The 24,066-nt window shown below is 42.4% G+C and overlaps 1 protein-coding gene across 4 annotated transcripts in view; it reads left to right on the forward strand.

Moving 5' to 3' along the window:
* KIF4A (kinesin family member 4A) overlaps window positions 1–24,066 on the forward strand; it is a 130,514-nt gene that overhangs the window by 63,610 nt on the left and 42,838 nt on the right. For all 4 annotated transcript variants that reach the window (XM_066250031.1, XM_066250032.1, XM_066250033.1 and 1 more), the window contains 5 exons: window positions 5,513–5,569; window positions 7,227–7,412; window positions 19,934–20,037; window positions 20,968–21,112; window positions 21,847–21,957. In XM_066250031.1, coding sequence (XP_066106128.1) covers window positions 5,513–5,569; window positions 7,227–7,412; window positions 19,934–20,037; window positions 20,968–21,112; window positions 21,847–21,957 — 603 coding nt within the window. The remainder of the gene's footprint in view (window positions 1–5,512; window positions 5,570–7,226; window positions 7,413–19,933; window positions 20,038–20,967; window positions 21,113–21,846; window positions 21,958–24,066) is intronic.

Raw genomic sequence — 24,066 nt, forward strand, 5'->3', positions numbered from 1 at the left:
AGTAGTACAAAGCACGTTAAGGCCATATATTGCTTGTTTGGGGTTTGTGGTCCTTTGAGAGATTTTAGAAAAGTCTGCCGCGTGAGCCAAGACAGGCCATTTGTATGGAAAAGCCCCTGGAAGTGGTTCAGGAAGGTCTGCGGGTTGTGTAGGGCCGGGTCTCAGGGAATCACCAGGGCCAGATGGATACTGTGAGCCAGGGCAGCACTCGGACATGGTGCCCACCTCCTGGCTCAGGAAGGGCCCACGGCCTCTGCCTGCCTTTTCTCAGGGAGAAAGCTGCCCCCAGCCCCTGCTGGACAATTTGCAAGCTGCTGCCCCAGTGCTGGAGCTCAGAAGGAGGGAGGCCAAGTAAGCATGAATGGAGGGCCCTTTAAGCAAAGCTGCCTGGGTCTCCAGCAGTCCTCCGTCTCATTCGGCCATAGTCCCTGCTGGTTCTTACAGCGAAACCTCTGGGGACTTCTCTTCCTGGGTCTGAAACCCTGGGCTTGGGGGTCTCACTCCACAAGGAGGACCTCTGCTGCAAAGACATCCCTCCCAATTGTTACCCACCACTCGTGGGTATGAGACCAGCCTATTCTGAGTGTCTACCCCTCCTACCAGTTGGATGGGGCTCCTTTGCATTCTTAGTTGTAGGATTTCTGTTTAGCTGTCTTCAGGTGTTTCTGAACGATGGCTGTTCTCTAGTTATAATTTTGATATCATATTGGGAGGATGCCATTACTGCATCTCTCATGGTGCCATCTTGACCGGAAATCCTCATTGGTTTTCTTGATGCATATAAATGTATCTAACTCTGTGCATTTTGCTGAAACAACTAGACTGTGAGCTGTTTGAGGACAGATATCATTCATGGATCATTGGATATGATATGAATATGAACTTTTTAAATTAAACACCCTCTGGTTCCATATGCGATGGTACATTCATATTTAGCATGGAATCGGCACTAACCACATAGGCAGGGCACAGCTGCCTGGGCGGCGCGAGCAGCGGTCCTTGATTTGCTGCCCTGTCAGTGCAGCTGACTCAGTAAGAGGCTTTGTCACATACCCCAGGCTTAAATAAGATGGCTTCCGACAAATAGCTTAGAACAACCAGGGAATACCATAGCTCTCTTTTATAACCAGTAATAAATTACTTTGAATCACCATTCTGCTATAAGTTCTCTCTCTTTTTTTTTTTTTTTTTAGAACTATTATAGTAGTTGTAGGTGTGGAGTATTAGGGGGGTTGTTGTGCAGCTTTCTGTTGTTTTTCACAAGAAAAATTCTTATAATTTCACCAACTTAAAAACCTCTTTTTGCTTTTGGTGTTCCTTCTCTTACTCCTTAGGCGTATATACTTTTTAAAATTGAAATCATAGTATATTAAGGGGTCATGGTGGGTTTAAGGGGCTGTGGTGGGTTTTGTTCCATCAATACCCTCTTCTGTATCATTCAGAAGCAGGGATTTGTATGTAAGTGGCTGGTGGTAATTTCTAGCTCTTGGACAGAGGTTTTAATTTTACCAGAACAATAATTTTCCGCCCCAGGTCTTGCCCGTTGTTTTCTAGAGTTGTCAAAAGGGTATTACAAATTCATCCACACCTATATTTTACTCTGAGTCATTGGGGAAAAATACCACATGGTATTATGGGGAAAAGGGTTAGGATGACCAGTTCCAAGAAATTAAATGACTAAACTCCCCAAAGAACAGAAAGCAGTGTTTCAGAATAAGTAGTACTGTACAAAACTATTATGAGCAGGTCAAGATGCCAGTTCATTTATCCAGCCAACAGGCCACAGTAACCTGGGCTCCAGAGCCAGACAGACCCTTGGTGGAAAGCCAGTTCTACCACGCACTCGCTGTGTGCCCTTGCTAAGTACTGTACTAATACCAAAAGAAAATCATTTCGGTGACTCAAATAGAGATTAAAGGCATTATTCAGCTAATGCGCTCCGGGAGCGCCTACCGTACTCCAATCTCTTATCTGGAGTTGGGCTCAGGTAGCAGTTTTTGCTGTTAATTGCCGTGAAACTTTTGGGTGAAGGCTATTACAGTTTTCATGGCGCGTGCTCAAGAACATCAGTGCAATCCCATCCTGATAACTGTCCAATTATTGTCAAGAATTGTTCTTGCAAGCCTTGTAGTTTGTTAGTTGAGCAAGGTTCACGGGTGGGAGATGTGGCAAAGTGCATTGGGAGCACAAAGAAAGGGGTGATTGCGTGCTGAGAAAACTCAGGAAGGCAGCGCAGAAGACACTGGGTCCTTAGAAATGAATAAGAGACTGCCACGTAGACAGAGAGGAGAGGGCCGTCCGTAGAGAGGAAAACAGTTCAGGCACAAGCAAAGAGGTATGGAAGTTTAGAACATGGTAAGAACTTCAGTATGGCTGAAGTATGGAGTACGTGCCAGCGAATGGCTATCACGAAGTTCAATTTCACTGTCTATAATTCCACTTTACTACAACTAGAATTTCTGATGTATGAAAACTTCATGTAAACTGCCTCAGAATTAAAATAACCTAGGCTGCAGAGCCCTACTGAAGCCAAAGCTTATAAGATCAGAAAAGAGTGACCCCAGGACACCATTTATGGCCACACCAACTCACTTCTGGGCCTTTGAGTCACAGGACAGGTGAAAAGAGAAACCTGTGGACCCAAGTTAGGAAGAGAAGGCCTGGCCTCAGTGAGGACCTGGCAGTGTGGCTGGGGCCTGGCATGCCCATGGAGGAAGTTGCTAGTGGGGACCACCTTTGTAGAATCGACTGTCTGCCGCTAAAAATTGCCACAAGCTGATAAAGTTCCTGGCTTCTATCCACTGTCACAGTTAGGCAGAATAAACCCTTTATCCATGGCTCCTGCTGGACTTTTAAATCCGAGTTCTCCATATTGTTTGGAGACCCTCCCAGCTACATTTTTTTTTAATATGCAACAGTGTATCCTGTGGCTTTTTATTAAGACTCACTACAATGAAAGCAGAATGTTTCAAATGTAACTGCTTGTGCCCTTCCTTCTGGATTAAAGCTATTTTTAAGTGATGGGTGAACACCCCCTTTTCAGTTATGAAGGCAACCATTGTTCCCAAATCTTTTTCCTGGGGCTTTAAAGGCTCGACTGTACCTTTTGTTCCTCTAAAATATAATTCAAGTAAACCTTGTTGCAATTACCTGTGAGGAAATTTATGCATTCCTTTCAATTCCCATAAAATCTCTTTTTTGTTGTTGTTTTTATCCCCTCCAAAACCAGTTCCACCAAAAGTTTTTTGTGTGCCTGGTGATGGTGTTGCCTACAACTTACAAGCATAGATTTCCTTTTGGAGGGCATCGCTGCTTAATGTATCTCACTGGACCCTAGCCTTGTTCCCCTGATCGCTTCCTCCAGCAAATCATGTCTTTCTACCTTACAGAAGGTTCTCGGTTGTGGCTTGAGAATGAGGGGAAAGAGGCTGTGAGAGCAAAATAAATTCTATTGTTATACATTTACTTTTAAGATTATGAAGGCAGAATCCTGCCATGTTCTTGCAGAACATGTCACTAATGCTTAAATGTTAACCTTGTGCAATTTCATCGGGCCAAAAGGAAATAAACCACGGCAACAACACATGTCCTTGAAGGGTTAACCAATCTACTTGATCCTGACCCTCTGGAAGGTACTAGAAAAAGTCTGCAAAAGCCAGTGTTATAGGCCCAACTAATCTAGACCAGACCTGTAATTAGTACTTTTACTGAAACTTAAAACATGAGAGAGAGAAAATGGTAACTATTAACCTATAATATATTGAAGCACTCTTTTTTTCTTAAAGAAGCATTTAGTATGTCTTGCTGCTAAAGAATCATCAGGATTGCCTGATCTAGTGGTGGCGCAGTGAATAAAACATCAGATTGGGATGCAGAGGACCCAGGTTCAAAACCCCAAGGTCACCGGCTTCAGCGCAAGGTTGCTGACTTGAGTGTGTGATCATAGACATGACCCCATGGTCACTAGCTTGAGCCTAGAGGTTTCTGACTTGAAGCCCAAGGTTGCTGGCTTGAGCCCCAGGTCACTGGCTTGAGCAAGGGGTCACTCGCTCTGCTGTAGCCTCCCCCCCCATCAAGGTACATATGAGAAAGCAATCAGTGAACAACTAAAGTACCACAAAAAAGCATTGATGCTTCTCATCTCTCTTCCTTCCTGTCTGTCTGTCCCTATCTCTGACTCTGTCTCTGTCAAATAAAAGAATCACCAGGATTGTAAATCATGATGAGACAGAATGTGGGAACACTGGAGTTTCCTTTGAATTCTCTTTGAGTCTTACTATTTGAGAAGTTCTGGGAAGAATAAAGGAAGTGCTTTATAAACAGCACTTACCAAGGGCCTCTTAGGTCCTCACTGTAAAGGTATTAAAGTTTCAATAAATATGTAATGTTTCTTTGGGCTGGTGGTGCAGACCCTATGTACTAACCCTTAATTCTTTCCTTGCTGTTGAGCCAATATCTCTTTCACGTTTGACCTCCTTAATCATGTGACTTTCTGGGAATAAACCTTTCCCCCAGGGCTTTGCAGGATCACTTAAACAGAAATGGTAATCAATTTGTTGCAATGCCAAATAAAGTTTAAGTTCACTGGAGAGAACTGAGTTTGCTCAAGTGCCAGCCTATAAACAAATTAATTCTAACCAGTGGTTTTAGATTTCCCTTCTAGTTGGTGTCCCAGTGCCTTACAAAGGCCTCTGCCCTTCCCTGCGAAGGGCTCGGTGCCTGCCCTCTCCCTCCACTGCCTGGACCGGCTGTGTGTGACCAGTTCTTATGTGTAAGATGGGTGGAGACTGCAGTCTGTTTGAGTTCATGGGCACATTTTTCTGGGATATCTATCTGTGGCATTTATTCCTTTGTAGGGTAGGCTCTCACTACCCTGAATGTAAAATCAAAATCAAAAATAACCCTATATTCTAGTCACTTACCTGCTGCATTGCTTTTATTCAATATGTCTGTTCTTAGGATGGTGTGTCCATGAGAACTGGCTAGACCTATATATTATATAGAGAGACTTGGTGGTAAAAACATAAGAAGAAAGAGTAGAGTCTGTAAAGTGGGTTAAACTTTGGCTTGTTGGAATGGGCAAGGGTTTAACTCTGGCCCTGTGATCTCTGGCCAAACAGGGAGGCACAATAAACACAGGGCAGGACAAAGGTAGGTTTACAGTTGCTCGTATGGAAAATAATGGAATAATTAATAAATAATAATATAAGAATAAACTCTGCGCTTCATATACTCACAGCTAGAAACCTATTTCTGCCCCACTCTATGTGTAAGTTGCTTCCTGATGCAGTTTTTTACAAAGACTGCACAATCAACCTCTGTAAAGAAGGCAGACTCTTGAGAGGCGGGAAATTAAAAACATGTGGCCCTTGGAGTATATGTGACTACAAAAGGGCTCTGCAACTTCAATGGTCTCTTTACACACTTGAAAAAAAAAATAACCAGTGTAAAATCACTAGTAAGCTTCACTTGAGAATCTTTTCCTAAACTGAACCGTCATTTGTCATTGCAGGACGAAACTGTTGCTTGCACGGCCACAGCCATTGATTCAGCCATGGGACCTGAAGCTGTAAGTGACTGGCCCCTTTGTGTACAACCAGGGGCTTTAACTGTGCCATTGCCTGTCACTGATTGCTCAGCTGAGGAAGAGAATCCCCGATTGCTACCATCCTTCATAGAATGTTATGTAAATGTAGAAATCTTGTGGTTTTGTAAAACCGCGAACGTAGATAGGCTCTCTCTCTAACTGGAAACTGGTGATGGGTGACAGGGCTTCCCAGACATGTCACCTTCCAGATTTGTAGTCTGGCTCACTGGTTTCTTGTTAGATGCTAGTATTCTGCATCAGCTACCTAGCATGTTACAATGAAGAAGGGAACAAGTTAGGAAATTGTGGCAAGGTCAAAAAAAGCACTAGAGAAGAAATAGAAGATCATTTTTTTTTCTCAACATACCTTTCTATGTATGGCGTGGTTAAGAGCCAAAAGAACCAAAGAAGGGGGGGGGGAGGGTGTAAAGAGGGACAAATACAAGGTGATGGAAAATGATTTGACTTTGGGTGATGGATATACAATGTAATCAACAGTTCAAATGCTAAAGAAATGTTTACCTGAAACCTATGTATTCTTATTGATCAGTGTCACCCCTTTAAATGTAATATTATTGCAAATAAAAAATTTTTTAAACTTTTTTAGGTTTAAAAAAAGGAACCAAGGAAAATATTTTGAGTATCCAAGTGGCAAGAATAGATAAAATATACTAGATGTTGTCTAAAGAATATAGAGAAAAAATTCAAAATGAAAGGCTGGGTAGTGGTTGCCTTGACAGCTTTTTCTCCCTAAAGCAAATATATGTCAGTAGTTTTCATATTCTGAGAGAAAAAAAGGTGGAAGATAAATCAGGTGTCCTCTTCTCCATTTCTACCATTTCTAAATGCCCCTTCCAGAGCCCTCTCTCCTCTAAGGACCCCTTAGAATGAGGTGAAAGTGAGAAATGTTGGCCTGATCAATAAAGAAATGAGCAAGAAACTTAGTTCAGTCTAAAAGAGCCAGTTAGAGGAAATAAGAAATAAGATATTTGTGAGAGCAGGGGGAAGGCTAGCTCAATTTATTTCAGATCAAGGGAATACCACACTGCCATACAAAGAAATCTTCCCTCTTTCAACAGCATAAATGGACCTGGAGATTATAGCAGAATAAGCCAGTCAGAGAAAGACAAGTACCATGTGATCTCACTTGTAGGTGGAGTGGAGTCTATTGAACACAATAAACTGAGGAACCAAAGAGGAACAGAAGGCAGGGTCACAGGGACAGGTGGACAGCTGTCAGAGGGGAGGCAGATGAGGGGACTGGATGAAGGAAGGTGAAGGCATTGGCCAAAACCATATATAATTAACACAGAGACACAGACAACACTGTGTGGGTAGCTGGGGGGAAGGGGTGGGGGAAGGTGGAGGTGGGCAAAAGGGGATAAAATAGGGACAGAAAGAGACTTTGCTTGGGGCAATGGGCATACAATGCAGTGTGAAGATGACATTTCATTGAGTTGCACACTTGAAATCCCTACCTCAATACATTCAATAAAAAATACAAATAAAAGAAATAAAGTGAATGGACAAGAAGCCGCTGTTTTAGAAGAACATGGGTGCCGGGAGGCTTGATGAAGTAGCACCTGAGGGACTCCACTGGCTTGTATCCTTTACAAATCATCGTTCTGATCTTTCCCAGGAACCGGAAACTAGTCTGCAGAGCAGCAGGTCTTCGGATGGCTTCACCACCGAACATGCTCTCCGTCAAGCTCAGATGTCCAAGGAGCTGATCCAGTTGAATAAAGCCCTTGCACTGAAAGAGGCCCTAGCCAAGAAGATGACTCAGGATGGCAGCCAACTACAGCCCATTCAGTTCCAGTACCAGGTAAGATCTTTACTAGAGCAGCATTTGTTAACATCTACCAGCTCTCTAACTGTAAGGAAAGGAAACACACACACCATTTTTGATGACAAGACAACATAATGTGTTTAGTAGAAGTAGAGTTATGTTGTTGTTGTTGTTTATAAAAAGAATACATTCAGGATAGAGAACCTGTAATTTTTTTTTCTTTTGTGAGAAGCAGGGAGGCAGAGAGACAGATTCCTGCATGCACCCAGACTGGGATCTACCCGGCAAGCCCTCTGTGGGGCAGTGCTTGGCCCATCTGGGGCTCTTACTCCGTTACTCAGCAACAGAGCTATTTTAGCACCCAAGGCAAAGCCATGAAGCCATCCTCAGCTCTCAAGCCAACTTGCTCCAACCGAGCCATGGCTGTGGGAGGGGAAGAGAGAGATAGAGAGAAGGGAAAGAGTGAGTGGTGTAGAAGCAGATGGTCGCTTCTCCTATGTGCCCTGACCAGAATCAAACCCAGGACATCCACACACTGGGCCAACTGACCAGGGAGGGAACCTGTAACTTTATTTTATAATCTATTGATAATACCTTGCCTTCTATAATAGGTTTTAGTAGTTTGATAATATTATACAGCTAGTGCTCGACTTATGACCACGATTGGTTCTGTCCTAACACAATTTGGTCGTAAGTTGAGTAGACTATATGTACAGTACTGTGAAATGATGTTATAAAAATCTTTAAGTCATATTTTATCATAATTTTCTTTCATTATTGTTATATATCATAATTTTCTTTGTTCATTTTATGCCATTTGTATCATCTTTTGTAATAGAAATGGTCCCTACTTGGAGAAATTTTGTTCTAATAACTGTGCTGATATTCTGAGGAAGGTACATGGTCTGAGTTAGAGTGTCATTTATGAAGAGATGTGTAGTACATATCATGTGACTTGGAAAGTGGCTAACCTGTTTTTCCTAGTGGTAGCTCTAAGTAGCCCTTGATAATTGAGATGATTTAACTTTACTTAAAGACAGGTCTCTGGCTTTCAGGTTATTCACAAAGTGACCCTTGCCCCAGACCTTGTTTTTCATTGTAGCTGAGTGTCTCCACTCCTGCTCTAGAGGAATGTTAGCAGAACTGTTAGGAAGAAGGGTGCATTGTATTCCCAGCCAGCTCTAACCCCATCCTGTGTGCTGTAGCAAGAAATCCCTATAGCAGTCATGCTGGTCTACCACCAGGTCCCCTTCATTTTCAGAATAAACATAAGAAAAGTGTTTTTACTAAATGATTTTTGCCACTTTTTCCCCCTAGGGTAGAGGTTGCTTCCAAAATAATAACTGAGTTGCAAGTCAAGATTTTATTTCCTATTTATTATCATAGTCTTATTTAACTTTTTTAAAACTCACTTTTTATTTATGTCAAGCAAATACATGTCTGTTATTATTATTTTTTTTATTCAGTGAGAGAAAAGGAGGCAGAGAGACAGACCCCCCACATGTGCCCTGACCAGGATCCACCCAGCAAGTCCACTAGGGGCAATGCTCTGCCCATCTGGGGCCTTGCTCAGTTGCTCAGCAACTGAGCTCTTAGGTCCTGAGGCAGAGGCCATGGAGTCATCCTCAACACCCAGGGCCAACTTGCTCCAATCAAGCCATGGCTGTGGGAGCAGAAGAGATAGTGTGAGAGAAGGGGGAGGGGGACGGGTGGAGAAGCAGATGGTTTCTTCTCCTTTGTGCCTTGGCTGGGAAGAGAACCCGGGACATACACATGCCTGCCAACACTCTAACACTGAGCCTTCCACCACCATTTATCCCCCTTTACCCTCTCCTACCTCCCCTCACCCCCCTATCCCTCTGGTACTCCCCATGCTGTTGTCTGTCTGTGAGGTTTTTCCTTTCCTTAATCCCTTCACCTTTCTCACCCCGCCCCTCTACGCCTTCCCCTCTGACAGCTGTGAGTCTGTTCTCTTTCTCTATGAGACTGTTTTTCTGCCAGCACCACACTTTTTTGATTATTATAACTTTGTACTATAGTTTGAAATCAGAGAGCATGATACCTTCAACTTTCTCAAGATTGCTTTAGCTCTTCAGGGTCTTTCATGGTTCCATATCCGTTTTAGGATTATTTGTTTTAGTTCTGAGAAGAACACCATTGGTATTTTGATAGGAATTGCAATGAATCAATAAATTGCTTTGGGTAGTATGGTCATTTTAACAATATTAATTGTTCCAATCCATGAGTCCGGTATATCCTTCCATTTATTTGTATCCTCTTCAATTTCTTTCTTCAATGTCTTACAGTTTTCAGAGTACAGGCATTTCACCTCCTTGGTTAAGTTTATTCCTGGGTATTTATTTTCTTTTTTGATGCAATTATAAATGTGATTTTTTTTTCATTTCTCTTGATGTTCATTATTAGTGTATAGGATTTTAGTGTATTAGTTTTGTATCCTGCCTCTCTACTGAATTTTTTTTATCAATTCCATTAATTTTTGGTGGATTCTTTAGGGTTTTCTATGTGTGCACAGTATCATGTTATTGGCAAATAATGACAGTTTTACTTCCTCCTTTCCTATTTGGATACCTTTTATTTCTTTTTCTTGTCTGATTATTCTGTAGGGCTTCTAGTAATATGTTGATATAATAGTTGTGAGATTGGGCATCTTTGTCTTGTTCCTGATCTTAGAGAAAAATCTTTCCTCTTTTCACCATTGAGTATGATGTTAGCTATAGATTTGTCATAAATGGTTTTGATCAAATTGAGGTTAGTTCCTTCTCTACCCAGCTTGTTGAGAGTTAATTTTGTCAAATGCTTTTTCTGTATCTATTAAGACAATCATATGATTTTTATCTTTGGTTTTGCTAATGTGATGAATCACATTGTTTTGCAGCTATTGAACCACTTTTACATCCTGGGATGAATCTCACTTGATCATGGTGCATAATCCTTTTAGTGTACTGTTAAATTTGGTTTGCTAGTATTTTGTTGAGAATTTTAGCATCTATGTTCATTGGGGATATTGGTTTGTAATTCTATTTCCTTGTAGTGTTTTTGTTTTTGGTAGCAAGGTAATGCTGGTTTTATAGAATATGTTTGGAAGTATTCCTTCCTCTTCAATTTTTTGGAATGGTTGGAGAAGGATTGGTACTAATTCTTCTTTAACCCTTTGAGTAGTAAGAACATTCATGTATGTCCTCGTGCCTCCTGACCATCCAGAGTATGATTGATTTATTTTTAAAATGTGTAAGGCAACATTAAAAAAAGGAAAATGTATGTTCTTCTTGTTTTCATAAATTTGTTACCAAACAAACATGATTTTAAGTTAATAAAACTGTAAATGGAATTAATTTTATTTAAAAAAAACTCACTCCCAGGGGTCAGCAAGCATGAAAAAAATTTACTACTAAAAAAAAAAAAAATTAAAAAAAATTTACTACCCAAAGGGTTAAATGTTTGGTAGTATTAACCTATGAAGCCATATCTGGTCCTGGGCTTTTGTTTTGGGGGGATTTTTTTATTACTGCCTCAATTTTATTGCTAGTAATTGATCAGTTCAGCTTCTCTCTTTCTTCCTGGTTTAGTCTTGGAAGGTTCTATATTTCCAGAAATTTATCCATTTCTTTTATTTTTGAGTGTTTTTTATTTTTTCCGATTTCTTTTAGATTGTCGAATTTGTTGGCATATAATTGTTCATAGCATTCTTTAATGATCCCTTTTATTTCTGCAGGGGTCGTGTTGGTTGTGATCTCTCCTCTTTCATTTCAGATTTTGTGTTCTCTTTTCTCCTTGTCTTGTTAGAGGCTTGTCAATTTTATTTATTCTTTCAAAGAACCAGCTGTTAGGTTGATTAATCTATTCTACTGCTTTTCTGTTTTTCATTTTATTTATTTCTGCTCTGATCTTAATTATTTCCTTCCTTCTACATACTTTGGGTTTTGTTTCTTCTTGTCAACTTTCTTAAGGTATAAATTTAGATTGTTTATTTGGTATTTTTCTTGCTTCTTAAGGTAGGCCTGTATAACTATAAACATTCCTCTTTTAATTGCTTTTATTGCATCCCATAGATTTCGTAAGGTTGTGTTTTCATTTTTATTTGTCTCACAGTAGTCTTTGTTTCCTCTTTTATCCACTGCTTTGCTAGAAGCGTGTTGTTTAATCTCCACATATTTGTGGGGGGTTTCTTTTTTTCCCCCTGTAGTTGATTTCTAGTTTCATGTGATTTTGGTCAGAAAATATGCTTCATATAATTTCAATCTTCTTGAATTTATTGAGGCTTGTTTTGGAACCTAGTATATGATCTGTTCTGGAAAATGTTCCATGTACATTTGAGGAAAATGCGTAGCCTACAGTTTTTGGGTGAAAAGTTCTATAAACATGTAGCAAGTCAAACTGATCTAATGTGACATTTAAGTCCATTATTTCCTTATTATCCTTCTGGATGATCTATCCATTGAAGTAAGTGGAGTATTAAACCCCCAACTATTATAGTATTGCTCATTTCTGCCTTTATGTTTATTAACATTTGTTTAATTTACTTGGGTGCACCTGTGTTGGCTGCATAGATATTTATAATTGTTATATCCTCTTTTTTATTATTCATTTTAGAGAGGGAGGGAGAGAGAGAGAGAAAGAAAGAAGGGAGGAGGATCAGGAAGCATCAACTCCCGTATGTGCCTTGACCAGGCAAGGCCAGGGTTTAGAACCGGTGACCTCAGTGTTCCAGGTCGATGCTTGATCCACTGCATCACCACAGGTCAGGCTATATATCCTCTTTTTGGATTGATCCCTTTAACATTATGTAATATCTTTCTTTGTCTCTTTTTACATTGTTTTTTTTGAAGTCTGTTTTGCCTGATATGAATATTGCCACCCAAGCTCTTGTTTAAATTTCTCTTTGCATGGAATCTCTTTCTCCAGCCCTTTGCTTTCAGTCTATACACGTCTTGATCTAAAATGAATCTCTTGTAAGCAGCCTATAGATGTGTTGTTTTCTTATCCATTGTTTGGAGCATTTAATCCATTTACATTTAAGGTGATTATTGATAGGTATGTGCTTATGCCATTTTGTTATTTGTTTTGGTTCTACTTTGTTTCTTCTCTTGATCTCGTCCCTTTTGAGGGTTTTTTTTGTGTGTGTGTGTTTTACTTGGATTCCGTTCTCTCCATTTTTTGTGTATTTTTGGCCTGGTTTTGGTTTATGGTTACTAAGTTCATATTCATATATGTCCGTCTATAGCTAAAGCAGTTTATTTTAAGTTGATAGGCATTTAAGTTCAATCATGTTCTAAAAGCAGTACATGTTTACTCCTCCCTCCCCTCTTTGTTGTTGCTGTCATGTTTTATATCTTTTTGTTTTGTGTATCTCCTGATAATTTATTGTATCAATAGTTTTAGTTAATTTTGCTACTATTGTCTTTTACCCTTCCTATGAACTTTTTAAGTGGTTGATTATTGTATATTTGCCTTTACCAATAAGACTTTTTTTCCTTTCCTATATTTTCTTATTTCTGGTTATGGAATTTTTTTTTGTAAAGAATACCCATTAATATTTCCTGCAAGGCTAGTTTAGTGGTGGTGAACTCCTTTAGTTTTTGCTTGTCTGGAAAACCCTTTATCTCTCCTTCAATTCTAAATAATAACCCAGCTGGCTAAAGTATTCTAGGCTATAGATTCCTCTCTTTGAATGCTTTAAATATCTCTTGCCACTCCCTTTTAGCCTATAAAGCCGTTTCTGAGAAGTCAGCTGCTAGTCTTTTGGGGTTTCCTTTGTGACTTGTTTTCATTTTTTATTTCTTGTGAAAGACACAGAGAGAGTCAGAGAGAGGGACAGATAGGGACAGACAGACAGGAAGGGAGAGAAATGAGAAACATCAATTCTTCATTACTGTTCCTTAGTTGTTCATTGATTGATTTCTCATATGTGCCTTGACCAGGAGGCTAAGCAGACCAAGTGACCCCTTGCTCAAGCCAGCAACCTTGGGCTCAAGCTGGTGAGCCTTGCTCAAACCCGATGAGCTCGCACTCAAGCTGGCGACCTTGGGGTCTCGAACCTGGGTCCTCCACATCCCAGTTCGGCGCTCTATCCACTGTGCCACTGCAGGGTCAGGCATTATTTTCATTCTTGCTGCCTTTATTATTGACTCTTTATTCTTAAGTTTTGCCATTTTAATTAAAATATGTCTTGGTGTGGGTCTCTCTGTGTTCAGCTTGTCTAGAACTCTGTATTTCCTGAACCTGGGTATCTGTTTCCTTCCCTAGATTAGGAAACATTCCAGATATTTCTTTAAATATTCTTTCTGCCCCTTTCTCTCTTCTCTTCTGGAATCCCTATAATGAAAATGTTAGGGCACTTGATGTTATTCTAGAGATCTCTTATGCTGTCCTCATTTTTTGAAATTACTTTTTTATTTTGCTGTTCTGATTGGGTGATTTCCACTATTCTGTCCTCCAGGTCGCTAATCCATTCTTCTACTTTAATCTGATGTTGATTCCTTCTTGTGTATTTTTTTATTTCAGCGGTTACATTATTCATCTGTAATTTGTCTCCTTTACATTTTCTATCTCTTTGTTAAAGTGTTGCCTGAGGTTTTTTATTGTAGTCTTAAGTTTGTTGAGCATCCTTATGTGTGATGTGTGTTTCTTTGAATTCTTTATCAAGGAAATTACTTTTCTCCATTTCATTAGGGTTTTTCTCAGGAGCTTTTCCTTGTTCCTTCATTTGGGCCACATCCTTGTATCTCCACACCTGGTTCACTTCCGTGTTTATTCCTATGAGTGGACACAAGAGGTATCTTGCACAGTCTTGAAAGAGTGTGGTGGTTTCTGAGTAGACTGTGTATTGAACAGTCAGTTTGGGCCAGCAGCTTGTCGTTGGAGCAGGTGTGTATAATGCCTGGTGTTTCAGGTGGCCTGAATGGATGTGTTCTGGGTGGGATAGCCGGTGTGTGCTTGCTTCCTTCCCTTATAATCTGGGAGGGGGTTGTCTAATGTGCATGGAGCTGCTCCCTGCACCCTGTTGCTTTAACAGTCTGTGATCTGAGCTGGGTCTAAGTCTACTCTTCCTTCTGGTTGTACCACCCCACTGATGCATGCAGCAGTGCCCGCCTGTCTCCACATACTCACTGAGCCTGACAGCCTTGTTATGTGGGCATTTCAGTGTTTTGTCTGCTCCTCACTCTTTCTAGGAGAGAGAGGTTCACATAAGCATCCTACTGTCTTCACATTTCTTTGGACAGGGCAGCCCTGCAAATGAGTACTACAGTGCTCTGGCGGCTTCACACTTGGTCCAAGTGGGGGAACCCTTTGTATGTGCAGCCCAGGGGAGCGCAAAGCAGCTGCACCTGCTGGATCCATCTCTCGGTGGGGCAGCCCCTTGTGTGCACCCTGTGGCACTCTCCTGTTTCTGCTGGGTCTGGTTCCAGTAGGGGTGGCTGGGGATGTGCTAGAGCAGGGGTCCCCAAACTTTTTACACAGGGGCCAGTTCACTGTCCCTCAGACCGTTGGAGGGCCGGACCATAAAAAAAAACTATGAACAAATCCCTATGCACACTGCACATATCTTATTTTTAAGTAAAAAAACAAAACGGGAACAAATACAATATTTAAAATAAACAACAAGTAAATTTAAATCAACAAACTGACCAGTATTTCCATGGGAACTATGCTCCTGTCACTGACCACCAATGAAAGAGGTGCCCCTTCCGGAAGTGCGGCGAGGGCCAAATAAATGGCCTCAGGGGGCCGCATGCGGCCCGCGGGCTGTAGTTTGGGGACCCCTGTGCTAGAGCATCCTGCAGATCTGCCACAGAACCTGGGTGGAGCTCCCGCCCACTTTCCGGGTGCAGGGGACAGGTATATAATGGCGGTTACCTTGCCTTTGGTCCTGGGGTGTACCCCTGATTTCAGAGAGCTCTTAATGACTTCCTGATCTCCTCTAGGTAGTCACTATCTCTTGTTTGTTGTACGGAGGCACACACTTGTCTCCTAAGAAAATTTACTCTAAATATAGGTGTACATTTGATGTGTTCTTGTGAGGAGGGGCACAGTATAATACTTTGTCCCTGCCTTCCACTATATCTGCTGTCAGTGAGGCCAGCCCGTCAGGTTTGCTCTCTCCAGATAGGAAACCTCTGCTCCTCTCTGTGCTTCTGTGGTGTAAACAGGCTTTTTTCTTCTTGCCATTTGTCCTACATGAGTCATATTTTAGCTTTGCCAATCTGCTAAGTCAATTACCACTTATTTAACTGTTTTCCTTTCTGAAAATGTGTTTATATCTTTTGATTACTCTCTTCATCCTTGTTGATTTGTGCCTTTGTTTTAGGTCATTTTAATGTGATGCCAGAAAGCAGCAAGTTAAAAATATGTAGCTCAATCCTCCACATTAACAGGACACAAAGTACAGCTTTTTAAAGGTACAATGTATGCTAACTGTTCTAGTGTAGAGGGTTAATGGTTAGGCTGAGAAATGACTCTTCACTTCTCACACTCTTGCCTAGAAACACAGGGCCCTGTCCCCTGGTGTACTGCAGTCTGAGGAGGGGCTGCTAATGAGCCACAGCTGTGGCTGTGGGGTGCTGTCTTGTCCTTTTTCCCCTTTAAATCAAACATACTTGAGTTTTGAAACCTAAAATTAAGGGGATATAGGCCCTGGCCGGTTGGCTCAGCAGTAGAGTGTCGGCCTGGCGTGCGGGGGACCCGGGTTCGATTCCCGGCCAGGGCACATAGGAGAAGCACCCATTTGCTTCTCCAGCCCCCCCCTTCCTCTCTGTCTCTCTCTTCCCCTCCCACAGCCAAGGCTCCATTGGAGCAAAGATGGCCCGGGCACTGGGGATGGCTCCTTGGCCTTTGCCCCAGGCGCTAGAGTGGCTCTGGTTGCGGCAGAGCAACGCCCCGGAGGGGCAGAGCATCGCCCCGGAGGGGCAGAGCATCGCCCCCTGGTGAGCGTGCTGGGTGGATCCCGGTCGGGCGCATGTGGGAGTCTGTCTGACTGTCTCTCCCCGTTTCCAGCTTCAGAAAAATACAAAAAAAAAAATTAAGGGGATATAAATGCTGTACACCGGAATCTAATATAAAATAACATTGAATGTAAACTGTAATTGAAAAATAAAATTTTTTTATTTTTTATTTTCTGAAGTTGGAAACGGGGAGGCAGTCAGACAGACTCCCGCATGCTCCCAACCGGGATCCACCCAGCATGCCCACCAGGGGGTGATGCTCTGCCCATCTGGAGCATCACTCTGTTGCAACCAGAGCTATTCTAGCACCTGAGGCAGAGGCCACAGAGCCATCCTCAGCGCCCAGGCCAACCTTGCTCCAACAGAGCCTTGGCTGTGGGAGGGGAAGAGAGAGACAGAGAGGAAGGAGAGGGGGAGGGGTGGAGAAGCAGATAGGCGCTTCTGCTGTGTGCCCTGGCTGGGAATCGAACCCAGGACTCCTGCACACCAGGCCAATGCTCTACCACTGAGCCAACCGGCCAGGGCCTGAAAAGTAAATTTTAAATTGAAAAAGAATCTTAAAATAGGAAATAAATTTTTAATGTAAACAGTTTTTTGTTTTGGGGGTTTTTTGGGGGTTTTTGTTTGTTTGTTTGTTTGTTTTTTAGCAAGAGAGAGAAGGGGGAGGACAGACAGGAAGGGGGAGAGATGAGAAGCATCAATTCTTTGTTTTGGCTTCTTAGTTGTTCATTGATTGCTTTCTCATATGTACCTTGACCAGGGGGCTCCAGCCGAGCCATTGACCTCTTGCTCAAGCCAGCAACCTTGGGCTTCAAGCCAATGACCTTTGGGCTCAAGCCAGCGACCCACACTCAAGCTGGTGAGCCCATGATCAAGCCGATAACCTTGGGGTTTCAAACCTGGTCCCCAGAGTCGAAGGCCAACATTCTATTCACTGCACCACCACCTGGTCAGGTTACACAGTACTTTTTAATCACATGTAAATCACTGTCTCTCTTTTTCTAAGATAAAGGTGGTTTTTTTGTTGTAAACCACATTTTTCCTATCACTGTGAAGCATTGGCATAGAAGAATCTGAAGAGGCGTACATTCTAACTAACGAAGATTACCATGAGTCACAGTAGCCCAGACTCAGGTATCAGAATAATGCCTTTTGTGGAGTTGATGAGACAATTATTGACTGAATATGACAGACAGAATGAAGACACACTATTTTTACCCACCTGATCAGTACAGATATGAAAGCGTAGTAATATCGAGTGTTGACAAGTGTGCAGGAAAACAAGTGCTCTCACACATTGCTAGCAGGACTGTCAATTGGAACAACCACTTTGAAGGAAAATTTGGCAGCAGCTATTAAAACTGAAAATGTGTACCCCCCATGATCTTGTCTCTACCCTAGAAAAACCTTACACATGTGCACAGAAGGCACGCACGAGAGTATTTCATTATGGCAGGAAACCAGAATGAGCTAGATCTATATATGCACGGATATAAATAAACCTCCAAGACCCAGTTTTTAAAAAGGCAAGTTACAGAACGATATATACATAAAGTGTAATTCTATTTATCTTTAATACATTTCAATAGGTACACACATATACATATATGAACATTTGTGTATGTGTATATATATACATTATATATTATATTATTTTATATCTATTTGTATATTATTATAGTATATAGTCTAGACATTTTCTATAATATATTTATTAATTGCATGTGTATTCTATGCTTTTAAATACATGTACAAATGTCTTTAAATATAAACGTCTAGAAAAATATCTGGATGAAGCCGATCATAGTGGTTAATTTGTAGAGGGGACCAGAGTTTTGGCGGGGGCAAGGGGGCAGCCACGGGGACTTGCCCTTTACTTTTACTATATGGACTTTTTTACAAGAATGTTTTCATGTGTTAGTTCTATACGTATATACACACATGCATGCCTATTATTGCCAGTTTATATATTCAGGATAACTTTAAATCAATGAGATTGAATTTTATTGTTTATACTGAAGTGTCTCAGTCTATTTCGTGGAAAACAGCTCTTGCCTATTTAGAAAGCTTCTCTGATAAAGGTCTGCCTAGCCTGCCTGCCTCTGCATGTTTGGGCCCTTTCAGTGCTGGTCTAGGGCCTGCGTTTAATCCTGGCTCTCAACCACTTATTGATCTCTTTTCCTTTCATCTGTTTCAGTTTTGATAACAGCAAGGAGCATGTTCATTGGGTTTTCCCAATCTTGAAAACTTAACTTTCTAGAATTCATTTCCTAAATGCATGCAGAACTATAGTTGCTATTAAATACATATGTTTGAAAGTTCTGAATATAATGATGTTTGTGAAACTCTTTACAGTTTGCAAAATGTCTTTACTTTTTAATATTATTTGATCTTCCCAACAAGCCTGTGAGGTGAATGGTGTTAACTGTTTACATAGATAAGGAAACTCTCAGGGGTCCCCAAGACCACCCCCAGGGTCAACGATTCACCAGGAAGACTCACAGTATTCAGCATATAGTCACACTCACAGCGAAGGTTTATCACAGTGAAAGGATACGAAGCAAAATCAGCAAAGAGCAGAGGCACGTGGGCAGAACAGAGTCTGAAGGAAACCAGTTGAAGCTTCCAAGTCCTCTTCCGGTGGTGTCACACAGGATGTACCGAATTTTTCTAGCAATCGGTTTTGAGTGCATATGTGATGTTGTCTATCAGGGAAGTTCCCCTGAGCCTAGGATTCCAGGGTTTTTTCCCGGGGTCATTCATGTAGGTATTCCCTTTCTGTAACAACCAAAATTCTAGACTCCCAGAAGGAAAATATGTGTTCAGGATAAATCATATTGTTTGCACAGTTTAGGTATAGTGAACCACTCTTACCAATTAGGGGATGATGGGAACCCTACTCCAATCCAAGATTCCACACGTGAACCAAGGGCCAGCCTTACAAGCAGACCTGTTTAAAGGCAGTAGTGTCACACCTGCTGTCCTGCACAGAAGCTAAGGCTAAAAGAGGTGAAGTTACTTCCCTTGAGTTTTTTTTTTTTTTACAGGGACAGAGAGAGAGTCATAGAAAGGGATAGATAGGGACAGACAGACAGGAACGGAGAGAGATGAGAAGCATCAATCATTAGTTTTTCATTGCAATACCTTAGTTGTTCATTGATTGCTTTCTCATATGTGCCTTTACCATGGGCCTTCAGCAAACCCCTTGCTCGAGCCAGCGACTTTGGGTCCAAGCTGGTGAGCTTTTTGCTCAAACCAGATGAGACTGCGCTCAAGCTGGCAACCTCAGGGTCTCGAACCTGGGTCCTCCGCATCCCAGTCCGACGCTCTATCCACTGCGCCACCACCTGGTCAGGCCCCTTAAGATATTTAGATAGTAAGCGCTGGAATCAAGGTTCAAGCCCAGCCCCTTGGATTCCAAGTCCATACTTTCCCCGCTACATAACACTAATCTCCATCAAATCAAGTGTAAATGTTTTTAGTGTGCAGTTGATGTGGTGAGATTGAGTGCATATTTCCTTAAGACGTGGAATGTTGAAGTGATTTTCTTTCTGTGTCTTTAATGCCTTTTTTCTCCCTGACCTATAACATTTGTAGGATAATATAAAAAATCTAGAATTGGAAGTCATCAGTCTGCAGAAGGAAAAGGAGGACTTGCTTCTTGAACTTCAGACAACAAAAAAGGATGTCAACCAAGCCAAGTAAGGACAAAGTTAATCACTGTTACAGCAACTTCCTGCTATGCGTGAGCAGCTATAGAGGAAGTGGACAAATAAAAGAGCCATTTCCTGTGCCCACAAAATTTAAACTTAGTTGTGTAGGGGAGACCTAAACAAACCTAATTAATTGAGATTTTAAGTAACGTGTCATGATGACAGTAAAAGCATTCTGTAACACAGTGTGTGGTAAGCAGCCAGAGAAATTTCTCAGGCGGTAGCTGCTTCAGGAGTTCAGCAGCAGGACCTCTTGGCTCAGGCTGGTGTGCTCAAGGAAGGCTTTTGAAGAAGTTTGCATTTGAGCTGGATTTTGAAGGATTATCAGACCCACCAAACAGCCACAGTGTGTTCCTGCACTAAGTGGTAAATTAGCTGTAATAGAGTTCCTCTCCAGGCTAGTAAATGCAAAATCCTTCTAGTTATTTCTTTGTTAAGAATGAAACCAAGACATAACCAGAATATCCCACTTTCCCTCAAACCTCTGCCTTATTGGCTGTTCTACCTTCTCTTTACCCAGGGACTCTGTTATATCTCTATTGAGTCTGAAGGTCATGTCCTTAAAGGTTATGCTGAATCATTGCTTTCGCCTCACACTTGTGTAATAATCCTCAGAACCCCTCCTTACAGCTACCGTGAAGTGAAATGGCGTCAGAGAGCCATCCTTCTAACACATGCTGGGGAGGCACTGAAGCAATTCTGATGCTACATTCTCCAAAAGATTGTTCTTTGAATCTGTATTAAGACCCCATTATTGAGACAGCTTTGATCGTTCACATGGTATTCATATTTAAAGATGGCTGTGTGACTGGTGGCCTAGTTTGTACATATCAGGTTGTGGGCTCGGGAGTCTAATGCTCTCTGTTTTGAGTCAGGCTGTGTGCTGCTAGTCTGCGTTTCTGCCCCGTCGGTGTTTAGGCTGAGCGAGCGCCGCCGCATCCGTCTCCAGGAGCTGGAGGGTCAAATAGCTGATCTGAAGAAGAAACTGAATGAACAGTCCAAACTGCTGAAGCTGAAAGAATCCACAGAGCACACCGTCTCCAAACTGAACCAGGAGATATGGGTATTAAACTCTCATCCACGCATTTACCCTACTGAAACGTACAAATACAGGTATTCCACGTGGAATTATACTATAGCGATGCTTTCAGGTGAGAGAGAGGCAGGCAGGGTCATTGCAAGTGTGTGAATCTCCACACACGTCCCTTTTGCAATACATTGTTCTAGCAGTCATTTAATACCTGAATAACAAAACCCTTCTTTGACGTTCAGAGTTTAATGTTAGTCTCGCTGAAACCAAAGGGCAAGGATACAGTAATATTTATTGGTAACATCCTGGCCACCTTCCACGATCACATGAAATAATTTCATAAAGGAGTTGCAAAATGACAGACACCTAGAGAGTATTATCAGTTATTGAATGTCCAATTTATCTGCTAAGTAGCAATGACAAGCCAGCTGTACTGAACCCTTTAGATACAGTGGTTGCTAGGTAGAGTTGTCCCAGAGGCTTATTACATATTTCCTTGAAATTTCATTTCTATGCCAGGAATTTAGGGTGGATTTAGTTTGTAGTGACATGTTTGCTTTTATTTCTTCAGAGTGTTTATTTTTGTAGTCTGCACTTGAAAACCCTGTGTGAGAGTAGCAAGGGACATTACAAGCTTACTCGGAAGATCTGTGGACGGCCTGCTTGGCTTCATTCTCTCTCTCCTCCATGGTTAGCCTGTCCGTCAACATGACCTGGAATAAATAAATGCGGGTGACCAGCGCTCGTACTGGTTTTTGTCTTTACAGGTGATGAAAAACCAGCGGGTACAGCTAATGCGTCGGATGAAAGAGGATGCTGAGAAGTTTCGACTGTGGAAGCAACAGAAAGACAAAGAAGTGATCCAACTGAAAGAACGTGTAAGTGACTGCTCTCCTCAGACGTGATAAACCCTTTTCTGGGCTCACTAATATTAAGTGAGTTTTTCAGATAACTGGCATCTCCAAAAATGTGGCATGTTCATGAGTTTAACAGCTGTGCATTAAATGTCTACTATGTGCAGGGTGCTTCCCACTGGATACCACGAAAAACAGAACAATGAGTAGAATGTGACCTCTGCCCTGGCAGAGTGCCATGTGAGGGAAAGTTGAGGCACGAGCACAGTGTTCTTCAATATCAGGAGTAAAGAGACCTGTGCTTGACGAATGGCCTACATGTAAACACCAGAGTAGTCCAGAGAGGGAAACACTTGCAGTCAGCGTGAAAAGATGATAGGTGAATGGCCTGGAATAATAGGGAGGATTCTGATAGAGAAAAGGGCAGGTGGCCCTGGCCGGTTGGCTCAGTGGTAGAGCATCAGCCTGGCCTGTGGAAGTCCTGGGTTCGATTCCTGGTCAGGCCACATAGGAGAAGTGCCCATCTGCTTTTCTACCCTTCTCTCTCCCCCTTTTCTCTTTCTCTCCCTCCCTCTCTCTCTCTTTCTCTCTCTCTCTCTCTCCCTCTTCTCCTCCTGCAGCCATGGCTCAGTTGTTTTAAGCACGTTGGCCCTGGGTGCTGACGATGGCTCCATGGAGCCTCTGCCTCAGGTGCTAAAAATAGCTCTGTTGTGAGCATGGCCCCAGATGGGCAGAGCATCAGCCCCAGACAGGAGGTTGCTGGGTGGATCCCAGTCGAGGCACAAGCAGGAGTCTGTCTCTCTATCTCCCCTCCGCTCACTTGGAAAATGAAGAAAAAGAAAAGAAAAGTGCAGGCATTCCAGATAGAACAGCAGGAGCTGACAACTGTGTCAGCATATTCAAGGAATGGCTGGTGGTCCAGGTGGGATGAAGGACAGTATTAGAAGATTCCATTATAAAGACAAGTTGTAGCTGGATTGTTAAAGATCCAAGAAGTTTGGGCTTGATTTTGTTAGCAAAGTAAACATTTTTAAGGTTTTTAAGAAGCAAAGTGATGTGTCTGGGAGCAATGTGTATAAGAAACTGAAGTTTGAGGACCCACATTAGGAAGATGATGGGTGATCCAGAAAGATACCGATGTGACCATTAGAGCAGTGACAGCGTTCCTGGGAAGCACACTGGGAAGGACACTGATTTGGAGAAGCTCTCAGAATTGGCTGGAATGTGATATGGTGGGTCATGAAATAAGGAGAGAAGGACTTTCAAAATGGTAGCACGAGGAGTTTCGTTGACTCTACTCAATAAAACAAGCACAACTGGTAAAATTTATGGAAACAACCATTTAAAAGCTCTGGAATTGTCCTAAGGGCATACAGCAAATAAACAGTTATTCAAAGAACACTACTAGATCTCAGTAAAAACAGCAGGAGTCTGCAGCATGTGAGCCATGGCCAGCTCCCTCCCCACATCCCAGCTGCCAGTCTGTGGCTGTGCTTTCTTCTGTGTCACCCTCAGCTCCATGTCACTGAAGCTGCTTCATGCAGGAGCAGCGGAGAGGTCTGAGTTTCCCCGCTTCCACTGAATCCCTGCTGCAGGAGGCCAGGAATGCTGGGACTGATTAGCCCAGCCCATCTAACCACAGGACGTAGGTTCCATGTCAGAAGAGGAAAGCCAAGAGAAACAGTGTCTGCTGCCCCAGCCCAGCATCCTGCTCAGAACAGAAATGTCACAGGAAGAAGTAGGCTACTGTCCCTGCCCCCAGGTCCTGAGCTATGAAGCAGTGGTCCTGCCCCAGGCAGAGGCAGTTAGTAGGAACAGCCATAGGAATGCTGCTTTCCGTAAGGGGAATGATTTTATTTGGGGAAGGAGTTTCAAAAATTTCAAGCCTAGCCTGACCAGGCGGTGGCGCTGTGGATAGAGCGTCGGACCGGGACACAGAGGACCCAGGTTTGAAACCCCGGGGTCACCGGCTTGAGCGCAGGCTCACCTGTTGTGAGCAAGACTCACCAGCTTGAGTCTAAGGTCGCTGGCTTGAACAAGGGGTCACTCGCTCTGCTGTAGCCCCCTGGTCAAGGCACATATAAGAAAGCAATCAAGGCCCTGGCCGGTTGGCTCAGCGGTAGAGTGTCGGCC

Source organism: Saccopteryx bilineata, chromosome X, assembly GCF_036850765.1.
Source record: "Saccopteryx bilineata isolate mSacBil1 chromosome X, mSacBil1_pri_phased_curated, whole genome shotgun sequence".
NCBI lineage: Eukaryota > Metazoa > Chordata > Mammalia > Chiroptera > Emballonuridae > Saccopteryx > Saccopteryx bilineata.